The following is a 17,425-nucleotide window of genomic DNA, read 5'->3' on the forward strand; positions in this document are numbered from 1 at the left end:
ATGTGGTGGTTACATGCCTTTGAATTGTGTTACAATGAGGCTCGAAGGCTTGTTATTATTGAGAAACAATGGAAAACCCTAAACATCCAAAAACCTAACCCTAAGAGTTGAAGCGCCAAAACTATGGGCCCCGTTGGGGTAAATTGGTACATAAACTTCCTAGGGTCGTAACTTTGGCATACGATCTCTGTTTGACACGCACGATACCTCATTAGAAAGATCCATCAGAGGAATTCAACATTCGAGTGCAATCATCTATTAAAAATTTATATTTTCCCGTTTTCCAAAAACACGTCATTTAGGGCCTCAAAATGGCTTTGGAAGTTCAAAACTCGAAAACTACCAAAAATAGTAAATTGTGCTACAATTACAGAAACTGAAAGAAGTAATAGTACAATGGTGGGGGTCTAAGTGGAATAGACGGGTGACCACCAATATCCACCTGGATCAGTCCTCCCCCTTAGGAAGTAATGGCCCCCATTGCGTTGAGTGCCTCAATGAGATGGGGAAACTTTTGTCGAACTTGGTCCCTCGTGAGTCACTTACCTTGGTGCAAGAGTTGGCCATCTTTGACAACCCGCTACAGTGGGATCTTCTGTTGGTGAGTGGTCTTTATCTACGTGTCCATGATCCGATAAGTGCTTGCTTCTTCCATGCAGTCTGGGTTTAACTTTGTTGGTGTGAGTTGTTCTGCAATGTCTAATGTGTCCAATAATGGTGGAAAGTATGGCTGAAGGTGATCCACATTGAGCATTGAGTGCAAGCCAAGGAATGGTGGAATGTTGAGCTCGAAAGCATTGTCTCCTATAGACTTAGTTATGGTGTAAGGCCCATATCGCAGCGGGCGAAGCTTGCTATGGGCCCCAACAAGGTGCTCCTTTTGCAAATGTAACCAAACTTTGTCTCCCACCTAGAACTTGTGTGGCACTAGATGTTGATCATGACATTGCTTGTATTTTGCATTTTCTATGTCCAATATGTCATGGACTTGCTGACAGATGTGTTGAATGCGCTCAATGAAGTTGTTAGCCTTGTCAGCTTCAGATTGGACATGAGTCAAATCTGCGTGAGTAGCTGCAAATGGTATGATGATAGCAATGGGACATAGTGGTTGGAATATCAATCCCACCTGAAAGGGGTTGTGGCTAGTTGAGTTGTGGAGAGCCCTATTGTAGTTGTGTTGGACATATGAGAGGCTCTCATCCCATGCGTGTGGGTTCTTTGAGTTGTACATGCACAAGATGTGCATAATCATCCTATTGACGACCTTTGTTTGACCATCAGTTTTGGGGTGAAAGGTTGTGGACTTAGTGAGATTGGTATTCAACAACAACTAGAGGGTTGAGAAAAATGAATTTAGGAATTGACTGTACCGATCTAAGGTAATGGACTTTGGGATCCTGAAGTGTACCCATACTCGTTCAAAGAAGAGTTTGGCAGTGTCTTGTGTTGTGATACTCTTCTTGCAGGGCGCCATAATGGCCATCTTAGAGAATCTGTTGACGACCACAAAAACATAGTCGTTGCCATGCTTAGTAGAAGGAAGACTCGACATGTAATCCATGGAGATGGATTCCTAGGGTCGAACAGGAGTAGGCATAGGAATATACAGGTCTTACTTCTTGATTGTAGGTTTTCTAATGGCTCAGGCAGTGCAGGATCTGATGTACTTCCCAACATCCTGTCGAAGGTTTGGCCAATAAAAATATTTTTGTAGTACTGTCATTGTCTTTTCTACCCCAAACTGTCTAGCGATTCGACTATAGTGCGCCTCCCAAATCATCTTGGCATGATTGCTTGAAGGTACACAGAGGTGCCCTAGGTGGCATAATAACGCGTCCTTGAGGTGAAAGTCTGGAACCTGCTTACGTTCCAGGAGAATCTGGTATATGGTGTCAAGTTCTGGATCACTCTTGTAAAGATGTGGCCATTTTGAAGTATCGTGTCCACAAGAGTCGAGTACAATGGTCAGCGCCATGATCGACGGTAAGTTGAGGCGGTCTGCAACATTATTGATGTTGCCTTTCTTGTACTTAATGTTCAAATGGAACTGTTGTAGGTATGCGGACCACTTCTGATGGCGATCATTCTGCAACTTTCCTTGTGTTTGTATGAACTACAAGGGTTGGTGTTCTATGTGGATGACCGTTTGATTCCCCATATTGTAATGATTTCATTATCAACAAGCCTGCACAATGGAATACATTTCTTTGTCATAGGTGGGATACTTTCAGACTATGTATGAAAGTGTCTCCTGTGATATGCCACCAGATGCCCCTGCTGAGTAAGAACTGCATCAATAACATAGTCGGAGGCATCTGTCTCAATCTCAAATGGTTGTTGCAGGTCTGGTAATGTGAGAACTGGTGCAGAGCAGAGGTGATGTGTTAACTTGGTAAACACCTTCTATTGAGATTTCGACCAAAATAATTTTGCTTTTGCTTCGCCCTTGGTGACTTGACTCAAATGCCAAGTGATATGAGAGAAACCCAACATGAATCTGAGGTAGAAATTGGCAAGACCTAGAACGCTGCGAAGCTCTGTTAGAGTGGTTGGGGATGGGCAATCCCAAATAACTTGTATCTTGGTTGGGTCCACATGAACACCTCGTTCATCAATGATGTACCCTAGATATTGAACTTGGGTCATACCAAAAGTGCATTTCTCCAAATTGGCACACAATTTGTGTTGACACAAGGTTTGGAGGACCTGTCGAATATGGTGAAGGTGCTCTTCCCAACTTTGGTTGAAGATCAAGATGTCGTCCCAATACACTACCACAAATGAGTTAGTGAAGGGCCGCAAGATGTCATCCATCAACCTCACGAAGTTGTGGGGCCATTCGTCAACTCGAAAGGCATGACCAACCATTCAAAAAGGACCTCCTTGGATTTGAAGGCAGTCTTCCATACATCATACGGTTCAATTGGTACCTAGTGATAATCAGACTTCAAGTCAATCTTGCTGAAATATTTGGCTCCCTTGAGCTGGTCCAGAAGGTCATCAATCCATGGGATTAGATGCCTATTTCGTATAGTGATCTTATTCAACGCCTGATAGTTAATGCAGAGTCTCCAAGTCCTATCCTTCTTCAGTGCCAATGCGATCGGACTCCCACAGGGTGATGAACTTGGCATGATGTGCCCTTTCTACAACAACTCCTAAATCTGCCTCTTGATTTCATCGTTCTCAAGAACAGAGCATCAATAGATTGATCCGTTGGGTAGCGGCACGCCGGGGTCAAACCGATGGAGTGCTTAACCTAATAGTGTAGGGGTACCCCTATGGGTGAGGTGAAGATGTCCCTGTACTCCTCCACAACCTTGTCCATTTGTTGCTGCCATGTGGAGGAGCCTATCTAGAGGCCCTCGATGTGGCCACAATCTTGTTCTTGCCTTGAGGACGAATCATAAGGAAGACACATTTCCCAGTCTGGGAAATGATCTTATTGCATTACTTCGCAGAGATCAAAGAGATGGCGATAAGCGGTGCTACCTCTAATATCATGTATAACTTATTGCCCAAAGTAAGAATAACAGTGCGAGGCCTAGACTCATACACAACATGACACTTCCACAAGTATGGTTGGCCTAATAATATATCACAAATTTCAAGAGGAAAAACATCACACAAGACCTCATATGTGAAGGGCTTGATGTTGTAGGGAAGGCGACAATATTGGCTGACCCAAAGATCTCATCCTTGGTGAAGGCACCTAATGATGTATGATTATGGGTGTGGTGTGCCTAGTAGGCCCAACCTCTTAATGACCTCTGTTGAAATGAGGTTCTTTTGGCTTTCATTGTTGATAATGAATTACAGCAGAGACCCCTTCACCCACATTTGTGAGTGGAAGAGTCAATCCCCCTCCTTTGGATCTTCAAGCTCAATCTTCTCGATCTTGGTGGTGGCAACGATGGCACTTGGCTCCGCATCAATAATCTGCTTCCTTTTTCATTCCCCTTATCGGGTTCTGACTCAGATTTGGAACGAGCATCTGATTCGGAAGCCTCCAGCTCAACCACCAATGGCTACTTGACTCGACACTCACTTATGTTGTGAGTGGGGCTCTTATAGAACTCACACTGTTTTCCTATGTCCTTCTTTGATTTCGTGGTGTTATTCTTTGCTTGCAGTTTCAACGGTTGTCCTGGCTCACCCCGACTTGTTTTTGTCCTTTGTTATGCGGTTTGGGGGCGCCTTTCCCTTGCTTCAGATTCGCAGACCCAAAGTCTCACTTCCTCTGTTTAAATTAATGCTCGATATTAACAACGTATAGATAGCTGGTGCTAATAAAGGAGATGTCTAAGAATTCCATCTCATCCTAGATGTACTTGTGTAGATAGCTGCGGTACTTGAGTACCAAATGCCGGTTAGAATCATTGATACCCAACTTCATGCGAAGGGTATGAAAAATATTTGTGAACTCTAACACGTCTTGGTCCCTTCCCTACCGTAGCGTGGTCCACTTTATGTATTTATCTTCATAGCTCCCGATAGGGTAATATTGTTCCTTGATGATGTCTCAGAAATAATTCCAAGTGGATGCGGCTAAAAACAACGAGGGTTCCCTCTCGTCCTTCTGTTCACAGTAGGTTTCCCACCAGTCCTTGACATGGGGGGCGACTTTGAGGAGTGCAAAAGTAATCTTTTCCCGATTGGAAAAGTCATGAACCGAAAAATATCTTTCCAACAAATTTAACAATCTATCTACGATGTCTACATCTATCTGACCTTCAAATATGAGAATGCCAAAGTTGTCTTGTCCCTTAAAGGGAGTGGCGCCGCCAAAGTGGCTGTTGGATGAAGATGCGTCGCCTGTGGGTAGCTGCTGAAGGATCTAGGCAAAGTTGTCCATCATCGCGTTCCTTCATCACTCGAGGGCTTCTTCGAGCAATATTTTGAAAGGATCTCTTACTCCCTCATCTTTATTTTCTTCCACAATGGGAGGCTGTTGAGGTTTGCGTGGCTAGTCCTTAAAAAGTTCAACCAGTTCGAGCCCTAACTCCTTATACCTTGACCGTTTTAGGGACATGCAAAGAAAAACAGAGAAGGAGCAAACATCTCTGATACCACTGATCCATACTAATGCAAGAATGCAATAGAAGACAGATATAAACATAAACACAGAGATGCAACATAAATGAAAGTTCATTCAATTAACACCAAAGCACTAAAATATGCTTACATACAGAATTGAAATAAGCTAGCTTAGGCGATGGTAGCTTATCTCTGAGAAGAGATGTGGTGGCTACATGCCTTTGAACTGTGTTACAATGAGACTTGCAGGCCTATTTATTATTGAGAAATAATGGAAAACCCTAAACATCCAAAAACCTAACCCTAGGAGATGAAGCACCAAAACTGTGGGCCCCGTTGGGGTAAATTGGTACATCAACTTCCCAGTGTCGTAACTTTGGCATACAATCTCCGTTTAATGCGCAAAATACCTCATTAGAAAGATCTATTTAAGAAATACAACTACAAAGGCCCATCTTTGACAGTTTTCTGGAAAAAAATGTCGTTTAGGGCCTCAAAACGACTCCTAAAGTTTAGGACCCGCAAAACTGCCAAAAATTACGAAAATCGGAAAAAAATAATGTACAATGGTGGGGGTCCAAGTGGAATAGGCGGGTGGCCGCCAATATCCACTTGGATTAGGCACCCTCCCACCATCTTGGTTTTCAGTTGTTTTTCTTTGTTTTGATCTTCCCAGCTTTGGGACAATTTTCGAGGGAATGCTTGGTCGTGTAGCACGCTCTACAACAAAAATATATGTTTTTGTAATCTAGTTTTTGCACCAATGAATAACCAAGTCCTATTAACTTAATTCAACAAGAACTCCCTTGCTGAAATCCATTTCCACACAAATGCGAGCATATGTGGGCTTCAAGTAGTATTTTGTGTCTTTGCTTCGACAAAAGAATATGCCTAGGGCATTACCAATTGAAGTTAAGGAAGTTAGATTCCACATATGTAAAGGAAGATTGAGGAGCCTTACCCAAACCATAGTAGTCGAGATTGATGCCAAAAGAGGATCGACGGAAGGTAACAAAGAGAGTCCTGCACTGCCCCAGAACCACGGACCATAATCAGAAATCAACTCATGGTCTTCAAGTTTGTCAAAAACTGCGATAAAGAAACTTCTTGCCAAAGGGTATATGTTCAAATCATCAGAGATTAAAGGCTTCCGTTGCTTAGAAATCCAAGAATGGAGGTCTACAAGCCTCATCCACATACCATTGAACCTGCAGATTAGACCTGCCTCTAATTTTTTGTTGTTGCATCACTTAAAGTGTTAGCCACAAAGGGAACCTTAATCGAGGGAGCTTTATGAACAGCATCCCAGAGGACGGGGAGCCAAACACAGGGATCAACATATCATGATACGACCTAAAGGGAAGATTGCAAGAAACATATTTCACAATTTCGCTGAAAGACAGAGGGGGCACCATCTGACGAGAGCTCTCCTGGCTCGAGGAAGGAGCGACACCCACCAGAAATAGAAATAGAGGGCAAGACTAATCCAACTACCAATGTCGTAGAGGGACCCTTGGTAGCGCTAGAAACTGAAGCTGAGGACAAAGGAAGCCAACTGCTGAGGAGCAAGGCAAACTCTTGCTTAAAACTGAAAGCAAAGACATGATTCTAAACGCCGAGAGGGCATGATTAAAGCATGAAGTGGGGTAATAGGCAGAGATGCAAGTGAGCTTGAGAGTTCAAATGCCAAAAAGCCTATAATGCATCCCTCCATCTACAAAATACTTAAGAAAAAAAGAGAAAGTGACTAGCTAGAATTAAACCCGCTGGTGCACCTAAGAGGAACCACTTTTTTTCCTTTTAAATTAAAATTTTAATAAATTAATTAAAAAATATGTAAATTTTGATACGTACACCATCATGAGCTCAATGATTTCATTACATTCATTTATTGGGTCCACAATATTCTCTTTAATAATTATCATCCATAGGATATTTTTTCCAATATTCAATGTTAAAAAGTACTTTTACAAAAACATCTTTCTTCTCAATTTTTTTTGATTAATTGCATTTTTATTTTCTCTTATTATCTTAACTTACAATTCTAAAATCCAGTACCTAATTTAAACGGTTAACAAAACATAACCCTAAAACTATCACTGGACATAACAATAAATAATAAATAATTTTAGATATTATTCTTTAAATTAAAGAAAATGAATTAAATCTAAATATTTAGAAGCACTTTAAATCTTAATATCCAATCTAAATTAAATTAATTAGATAACAAAAATTTGTCCGACAAAAACATCCAAACTGAACCAACGCACACGGTTCACACACAGCGTCAAATCAAAACTCTGCGAGGAGAGTTTTTCTCCCCAGAACTTCGAGACTCAGCGAAGGTCCACCAGGGATGACAGTGAGACAACTAGCTATTACAATATTATTACGGGAGTGAGGGTGCATGGCGTCGGAGGAACCAAACGCGTTGCGTTGGATCCGGCAGCCGAAAATAAAATATTAAATGAATGACCGGTATGTCCGTCGAAGGACCATCGAGTGTCTATGTCTGAATCCGATCTTTAATGGCATCCTATAAATAACTGTAGCTGCATAATTTAAGTGTATCATTTAATCGAACGACACAACCTTTATTTCCCTCCGAGCGTACGAAAAAAACAAAATCATTGAATGGTTTTCATTCAATTCTCGTCTCCCAAGCTTTGGTCTCTGGCCATCTGCATTCATTTTGTTTCACACAGTACAGCTGGAATTGTTGGTGATATCCCGAACCGATACGTTTTTCGATAGAGGCAGGCTCGCATTCACAGCCTTGAGCTCAACTATGTCCCGGAAATACCCGCTTGGGGTACTTGTTCTTTGCCGTGCTTAGTAAGCAGTGTGAGGACGGGACCGCAAAGCGAAGAATACAAATTTTTGTGAGCTTGTTCTGTCATGGTAATGTTCAGTTTCTTGTATTTTTGCAGTCATGGCTGGTAAATTGACCAGCATTGCTAGCTTTTGTAGGGTTTGGAGAAGTTTCAGTAAGGGTTTGCGTTGATTTCAGGATCGTAGTCGAAGGACATGAGGTCCAGTTCGATGGATATTGTAGCAGAGAACGTTAAAGGGGACAGCCCTTTCGAACATCTTTCGGAGCGAGGCCTTTCGCCGGCTCTATGGAAGGGTAATGTTAGTATGCCGAGCGAAAATGGGAATCGGTTGAGCAGCCAGGCTATGTCTAGCTATCATTCGCGATCGAAAAGGTAACATTATCCTAGAACCGTAAGCTGATCATTTTCTGGATTCCCGGGAAACTAAGACATCATCTATTCCCGGGAAAATGGTAAGTCTAAAATATGAAATATGTAGGCTGTTGGTAAGCATTTCAGAAAAATAAGTATTTCACTGTCGATTCATCCGAGGTCTGAAATGCCTGTAGGGAGTTTGATATCACATGTTTTGAAGTTTTGGAGGGAATATTAACAATTATTAAATGATTTGCTAACTTAAATTTGAGGAAATGCTTAAGATCTCCGCAGTCGGAGGAAAATAGCTCATGTAATTTTCTTCGGGCTGAATCAAGGTGTTAAAGTGGCAAATTCAGGGACTTCATTTTCTAGAAATCTTTTTCGATTTTGATTTTGAGCCGCCGAAGCTCAGGGGCCTCCAACGTAGCTCCATCCGTACAGTTATCAGGTACCCACATCCTCACCATGGCATGGGAGGTTTACACAGGCTGCTTATAAAGATTTGACTGTTATGGTCTATCCCCTTATAATTCTGCTCGAAGCCATCTTAGGGACATGGGCACACCTTCCAAATCACCCTCATCCGAAAGGATCCAACAAAGTTGCTTGAAAGAGCAGAGTGAATGGTAAAAGCCCATTAGCCAGTCTTTGCATACCCTGAATAGGGCGGGCTCTATTTGTATGTGTATTGGTTGGTTGAAGTTTTTTGGGGTTGTTGCAGGCAACTTTATGATGACAGGGAAGTAAGTTTGATTATTCACTTAACATGGTGTTTCTATCAATGCAGTAGAATTCCACGGGGACTCCATGGAAGCCAAACTACTCTCCTCACTGCTGTTCTGCCATCAAGATTTTCATTGTGTCTTGAGCTATTATTAAAATTTATAACTTTGGGGATTCATATGTGGAATCATACCGGCCCTAGGGACACGGGCATCTTCCAATTGACCCTCATTTAAAAGGATCTAACAACGTTGCTTGAAAGAGCAAAGTGAATGGTAAAAGCCCATTAGCCTGTCTTTGCATGTTCGGAATAGGGCGTGTTCTATTTGTATGGGTGTTGGTTGGTTGAAATTTTTTTGGGGTTGTTGCAGGCAACTTTATGAAGACAGGGAAGTAAGCTTGATTATTTACTTAACATAGCTTTTCTATCAATGGAGTAGGATTCAACGGGGACTACATAGAAGTCAAACTACTCACCTCGCTGCTGTTCTAGCATTAAGATATTCATTGTGTCTCGAGCTATTGTTGAAATTTATACCATCAGGGATTCATATTTGTGATCGTGCTTGATTTTTTATAGTCATCCATGCCTGTAAGACAGTTCGAATGGTCATCTTTCATGTGGGTTGGTTTTGTTCTGTCATTTTGAAGTTCACCATAGACCACATGTTGGCTTTTTGCAGATAATACCCTCATAGCAAAAAACTACTTAGATCATTGGTGAAAAGTTAACTAGATGCAATTATGTAATGCAGGTAGATCTGCAGGTCCCTGCAAAATGGAATATGCAGTGGGCATAATAAGTCCTCCACTATGCACTTTTACTTAACAGATTTCTCATTACTCTCTCACAAATGCACTCCCAGCCTTTGGACTCTCTGCAGTAGCAACCTTCTGTCTCTTGTTTTCTGCAACAGGCTTAAAGTAGCGTTCCTATTGGAAAACACAATCCATCCATTTGAAGGCATTCGAGCCTTCCTCTCTTCTGGCATTGGACTCTTCTCGAGCCTCATATCTCCATGATCTCTTTGGCATATTTACTACACATATGACATTATGGAGGCACAAACAGGCATCCCCCTCATACATGCTAAATTCTTCAGCAATAGCATTACAAATGATGCAATCTCTTTCTTTAAATCAATTTCGTGCTCATTTAGCCATCATGGTTTCATAAATGCCATTCAGCCATTGACTGGTAGACTGATGCATAGTATACACATATATATTCTCACTATGATCAAAACATTCTCAGAGCCATCGCTGTCAAGCTCTCAAATTTCAGAAGACAATATCTTTAACAGGCATTCTTATAAACATTTGGAAAACCATCTACTCATTTATCAATGAAAATCGGAAATAGAACAGAATTACAAATATCACTCAGGCACTTGGCCTTCTTTCAACTCATCTAGCTCTATCTATCTACTCTTTGCTGCTAGGCCAGATGTTATGGCAGCTTAAATGTCCCTATAGCTGCACCCAATCTCAATCTTTTTGATCTCCCTTTATAGATCTCATTCTTTTGCTTTTATTATTATGTCTGTGGCGATTAGTCTTCTTGTTTTTCCTTTTGTTCATAGTTTTCACGGCAGTTCAATTCTTGGCCTTCTTGTATCCTCTTCATGCACTTAATGGTTCTAGCTCTAGTTCTTCAAAACTGTAACGATTTCAACCTTGGTGCTCTCTCTAAATCACCTCGGGTTCTACACATAACAGCTGCAAGTCTGCTTGTGTTTGATTCCCTCCAATCTCTTCGTCTTTTGACTGCTATTGATGCTCTGTTCCCCTGTCAATGCCTTGACATCTGCTCTTCTTCTGTTTCAATGCCCACATGGCATCCATCTTTGTAATGTTCTTGTGCCTGTTCCTTCCTGACAATATCAGGAGGCTTTGCAATATACATTGCCATTTGTCCACTCTAACGAGTGGATCACATTTTCTAATTGGATGTCCAGAAGCATATAAATTTATGACTGATAGATGTGTAAATGATTTTTTTTTGTTGGCAGATTCATAACTACTTTATCTGCTTGCAGATAATATAATAATAAAACCAATGGATCACATGTTCTGGTCAACCATCAGATAATCAGAAATATAGAAATTTATGATGGATAGATGTGTAAATGGACAACGTCTATTCTCTTGGAGCTTGCAAGAGATAGAGACCTATCGCGCCTTCAAGTATTTTTTGTTTTTTTTCGATGAGAAACAATCATATAGTGATATGGTAAACCATGAAAATGAAAATGATCAGCAAGGAAGCTATAACATATGGTATAAAATACAGAAATCACTAATTAAAGGATATCCTTTCTCTAACAATATCGCCTTAAAAGGATTACTGTTCAATTGTAATTCATACAAAAGTAAAGGATCAACAATTTGATCATACAAAATAACCAAATCTCTCTACTATACTTGATCTTCTATTATTTTGACTAGTGATGCATTGAATACAATATGTTGATGTAGCAATATTTCTTATCAATTCTAAAGGGAGACCTGATGTTATGATAATTTTAGATCTACTTTGTCTTCTGTTTGGAAACGTCTTTCATAGTTTTCTGTTCGGCAGTGCTTCAGATAACAAAGGAGCCTCTCCAAACTGGGACATATTTGTTGCCAAAGCTGGGAAGACAGCAAGGAAGGTGAGGATTACTAATGTGCATCAGCTATATCCAGTCCCATTTTCATCTAATGCCTACTGTATTTTCTAGAATCTTTTCCCAAAACAAGTGTCAAACTTTGAGCAAAGTTCACTATATTTCCCTAGTAGAAAGAAGGTCAAAAAACAAAAAAAAGGGTAAATGCTCTCTTTTTTTATTCATAAATATTTTGATTATAAAATATATATGGAAAGTTGGTTTCCTCTTTTTATTTGCCAATATATCTAATCCCTTCTTTTTTGTTTTCCTGTATGATCTACTAGGGATCAGGAACTCGTTTAAATCCAAATGCTAAAGATATAGCAAGGTGCACACCATCAGAACGACGAGCTGCATTGGAACATGATGTGAGAGCCAATTATCATGTTCTTGCTTCCTTGTTTACTGTATTGCAATTGAAGTTGGAACTTATATTATGTCAAATCCAACAATAATTCAACTTCAATCTGGCTCTAGTTCAGTTGGAGTATTAACTGGTGGTACGTTGTGGTTTGGATGATTGAAATGTTATGCCACTCGTTATGATAATCTAAAAAATGGATGATAGCAGCACTTAGAGCCAATAAGTTGATAATACTAATCCTTAGAAGTTATTGATATTGCAACTGGTTGCAATCTGACTTCAACATTGCAATCTGGCTTCAACATTCTATTCTTCTTTTGTGAATTTTGAAACTTCTTTCTCCTATAGATTTGCAATTTCTCATTCCAATTCATTTTCTGTTTTTCTTGCAAAAATTGAGGTGCTGACAAAGGAGCTTTTACAATCTTCCCACAATTTTTCTTCAGAAGATGTCCTTTCTTTCTTCTGCAGTCTAATGAGTTATAAATCTCCTATGCCTTGCGAGCAAAGTTTGCAGAAAGAACTAGATATACCTCTCATGGTTGCATTTTCAAGGGTTCCTTGCCTTTTTCAGCATGTTGTGAACTGTTTCCTTATGAAATTTCTTGTGTAGATGCTTTCCCTACTACCATTTTGTTGAGTTTTTGCATTGTCCACATTCAAATGAACAGTACTTTTGTTGTAACTTGAACTATTAATTGCAGTTAACCTCCAATTTTACACTCTTAACTTTTGTTCTACAATTTCAAATTTCTCCTTATCTTTTGTTGCAATTGTCAATTTGTTGCCTTGCATAGGATAATTGCCAGGCCCATGTTAAATTCTTCAAGTCCATCTTCAACACTCTGTTTGTGCTAGTAGCCCACACATCTTCGCATGGTAAAGCTAGCATGATTTTGTATGAATACTGATGACCTCTATAGTTATGTTAAACTTTGTCATCGCACACCAATGCTTTGCGGTAACCTTGTGCTGAAGTTGTGGAGTTTGATGTTTTGAGTGAGCTACAGAGAGATAGAGAAACACACATCACCCATCATCAGAGAAATGAGAGAAACACATGATATGTGAAGGTTATTATATATAATTAAGTTTTTGTTATATGTTTAAATATATAGGTTGGCTAAGATAAATAGAAGGCAGGCTATATATATATATATATATATATGCTGTTATTAATATTAAATTTGATTAATAATGTTATTATTGTTGTCAATATTGTTTTTTACTGCAATGTGTAAAGACCGTTAATTGCAAGTTTCCGAGGACAACTGATTCCAACTTTATCTTCCTTCTTAATCTAGAAGTCTCATGTTTTTTGGCAGGGGCACTTCATTTTGTTGACACTAGTAGAATGCTTGTTCTTATTTGAATGCTCTGTGAAAGCTATTTTTTTTTCTGCTTCCATGGAAAAAGACATATATATGAAGAAAATAAAATATACACAGCAAAGTGCCTTTCTGATGCCCCTGAGAGTTAGGTCTCTCTCCTTCTTCAAAACCTTAAGCTTAAATTATCTAAAAGATCTGCTTATACAGTCATCCAAATTGATCTTGACAATGAATACTGAAACAAAATTTACAACTTACAACTAAGAATTAGTGAGCTCTATAAGTTCTAATCGCTTCACAACTTTTCAGTACGGAACAAATTTTACACTTATCCACAGTCCGTCGGTATATGGATAACACTGCTTCAGGTGCAAAATCTTCTTCCGAAGTTTCTGCTACAAACAACTGTCCTTGAAGTCATATTTTTTCCTTAGATAATTTATCAGCCTTCTGATTTTAATACCCTGAATACATGTTGAAAATGACAAGGACAAACAGATGCCTTACCTCTCTTATCTTTTCCACAATCAGAATGAGTATTAAAAATTATCTAGCTTGTTCATTCTATTTGCCCTAAGCTTCGAATCACCCAGAATTTAAATATTGGATGTACCTCCGTCTGATGCAATATTTAGTAAGAGAAGCAAATAACTCAGCCCGATCATTGGTGCCTTGTTCACTAGCTGATTTAAATGCAATAAAAGGATTTTCTGATAGGTGTAGAACACCTCCTGCACCACAGATACTTGGAGAACCTTGGCTTGCACCGTAAAAATAATCCCCAAGCCATACATTGATCTATATCTGGAGCTTTAAGTACTCTTGGATTCTGCAATGTCCCCGCAAGGATATCTCACCTGGTGGCTCACCTGAATTGGCATTATCTCTTTTCCTTGGAATGCCATTTTGTTCCTTGGTAGCCAGCTTTACCATACTCTAGTACACGACAGATCCTTTATGATCTGAAATTGTTTTTTCTTTATACCATCTATTAAGGCATTCAGAAATATTTTCTCCGTCTCATATCCCCTTTCCATTAGTCAGTTTATAGACATCAGATGACACTTCTTTCGAGAGAAGACAATGCACAAAAAGGTGATCTATTGTTTCATTATTCAATTTTCATGGAACAGACCTACCAGGAGCTTGCCATGTCCTCTTTATCTTTCATCTTCATCTTTTTACTTAATCTTTTAACATTACCATGACATGGCTTAGGATGTTCGAGAGTGGTTCCAACCTCATTGGATTTCATACGGAGAAAGTAGAATTTTAGATTTCAATAAAAATCCAACAAACTTAATGGTTTTTCAGGATTTCAGGATTGGGGTTTCCATTGGATTTTCTGATGTACAAGGGTATGGAACTAGTATTTAATAAAGAGCACCAAGCTCTCTATGTACTTTGATGTTAGTGGCATTGGTTGTCGAACTTGTCTATCATGACTCTACTAAAAATGTACTCATCACTCAAACAAAATCTTGACATAGCATGCTACGCTTTTTCTATGTTATTTTAATGCTTAGAGGGTTATATTGATGACAAAGATCCCAATATAGGCAATGGTTTTGATGATATGTAGGCATTTGTTGTAGCATACTAGCATGATTTTATTTGGATGCTAGAGGCCATATAGAGTCTATTTGTTGATGTATTTTTGGTTATGTGCACCCTTACATGCTATATAAATGAGAACTTTTGCTTATTCGTGCATAAATGGTTTGGATTCGTTTGGATTCATATGGATGCACATGTATATATATGTTTTTCTTTTAAATTTGAATATTTTATGTGTTTTTGGTCAATTGGTTTTTTGGTCTGGTTTTTTTAACCAGTTTTGGTCCAGTTCCGACTAGTTCCCGGTCCACAAGGTTTTCCGGTTCGGTTCTGATAACATTGTTATTTTCTCTGAATTCAGGTTTCTATGATTCATGATTTATACAAAGACTCTTCGGATAAATCACATAAAGGTTTTAAAGTCGACGCGTTTTGAACCACTCACTGTGGTTCATCATTAAGACAAATATGGAGAGTCTGATTCAAGCAAACAAATAAATACAGTAGAGATGCAATGGTTAAGACGTAACGAAAAGAAAAAGAATAATATTATATTCCAAAGAGACATTAAAATATAAAATTAAAAATAGAGATTTTAAGGAAAAAAAAGAAATAATATTTTACTAATTGAGATGTTAAGAAAAACACAAAAAAGTAAAGTAAAAATAAAAAAAAATAATTAAAAATGAAATTCATTTATATATATATATAAACAAAGATAAAAATATAAAGAAAACAAATCAGAAGTCAAAGAAAGATAAGAAGGTCAAAAACCAATAGCTTAAGACCTAACGGAAAAAATAATAATAATATATTTTAATGAGACGTTATAAAATATAAAATTTAAAAATATAGAAAACTTGAGAAAAAAGAAAATAAATAATATTTAACTAAATAAAACATTAAAAAAAACATAAAAAATCGAATAGCAATACGCAATGAAAAAAATCGAAATAATATAAAAATGAAAACATATATCGAAAATAATACAAATAAAAATAAAAGAGAAGAAAAAAGAAGTCAACGAAAATCAGAAAAGCTTGACATTAAAAAACAAATTTAAGATCTAAAAAATATTATTATAAATTGAAGAAAGACGAAAAGAAATAAAATGAAAATCAAGATAATTTAATTATAATAATACTCTTAAAAAATAAATTTTTATTTATTTTTATGAAATACAAGGAATAAATAAAAATATTATTACATAATATTTTATGTGATTTATCCAGAAGAGTCTTTGTATAAAACGATGTTATTTACTTTTTATTTATTTTCACTTTTTGATGCTCATTTTATTTTCAAAGTTCATTGTCTATTATTTATATTCAATTTTACCTTTTGACTTTTCACTGATGACGTCAGATTGAGTTTTTGACTTGTCACTGTTCACTACTTTTGAGTTTGAGTAATTTCAATTTACTATTTCAGACTTCAATATCTACTGATTTTTCTTGTCACTGTTCACTATTTTGAGTTTGAGAATTTCAATTTACTATTTCAGATTCAATATTACTATTTTTCTTAGTACTAATTAGATTCTAGAATGATGAATTTAATTCAATACATCAGGATTTTTACTATTTCTGTTTCATTTATCATTATACAGTTTAATTAGAATTGAATACTATTTTACGGTTTACTGTTTAGTATTTATATTGTACAATGATGAACTTGCATGGGCTGAATTGTTATTATTGAGATTTTATCATTATTTTTTTTATTTTTATATTTTTAGAGACAAGGACCTCTATGCTAGGGACTCTGATGTCGTCTTGTCCCCTTGAATTTCCCAATTCTTTGGGTCTGCTTCCACATGTCACCCGCGTGCGCCTCCCCACTCCCACACTCTCCTGTCCTGGAAACTTGGTGAAACATTGGTTAGAATTCTATAAGATAACTCCCATCATAAAAATGTCCTTGTTTTTAATGGGTATTTCAGTTTCCAAATGGACTTCTGCCACTTCTTTTCTCCCGCTTTATCTTCCATCCTGACCTCATATAGTTTCACTTGTAATTTCACGAGGACGTATTAATTGACCAGATAATTACAACATCTTCATTTTTTAATTTCTTAGCACTGTGTTTTAGATTGAAGATATACTATATCCTTTTTTCTCCTAGTTCCCCTTGGATATCTACCTGTGAAGCAGTTTTCCATCCTTGGTCCCATACACAACTATTGCCTTGATCTGCAATGCCAGCGATACTGCATATTGCCATGTTATGCAGAGTTTGTAGTAATGATCTACATGGTATCCCATACACAACTATTGCCTTGATCTGCAATGCCAGTGATACTGCATATTGCCATGTTATGCAGAGTTTGTAGTAATGATCTACATGGTTTAAAAATTCCTGTGCATCTCATCCATGGATCCTCCCCTATATTTGCTTTATTTTTACTTCATATCTTCTACTCTGGCCACCTCCCAATCAACGGAAATGATTTCACCAGAGCCTTCCAGATAATAGAGCCTCCTCCAATATAATTAGCTCTTTCTTGATCCACTTCTTCATTTTTCTTTGTGCTATATATTTTTCATTCACAATTTTTCCCTAAAACCT

General features: G+C 38.0%; 1 protein-coding gene across 1 annotated transcript in view; it reads left to right on the forward strand.

The window, feature by feature from the left end:
- Positions 1 to 7,305: 7,305 nt before the first annotated feature.
- LOC149261365 (electron transporter, putative (Protein of unknown function, DUF547)) overlaps positions 7,306 to 17,425 on the forward strand; it is a 101,157-nt gene continuing 91,037 nt past the window's right edge. The window contains exons 1-4 of the mRNA XM_089422044.1: positions 7,306 to 7,941; positions 8,051 to 8,246; positions 11,536 to 11,608; positions 11,890 to 11,973. Coding sequence (XP_089278170.1) covers positions 8,068 to 8,246; positions 11,536 to 11,608; positions 11,890 to 11,973 — 336 coding nt within the window. The 5' untranslated portion in view covers positions 7,306 to 7,941; positions 8,051 to 8,067. The remainder of the gene's footprint in view (positions 7,942 to 8,050; positions 8,247 to 11,535; positions 11,609 to 11,889; positions 11,974 to 17,425) is intronic.

This window comes from Pinus tabuliformis, chromosome 6 (assembly GCF_031772625.1).
Source record: "Pinus tabuliformis cultivar Carrire ecotype Pingquan chromosome 6, CPIR1, whole genome shotgun sequence".
NCBI lineage: Eukaryota > Viridiplantae > Streptophyta > Pinopsida > Pinales > Pinaceae > Pinus > Pinus tabuliformis.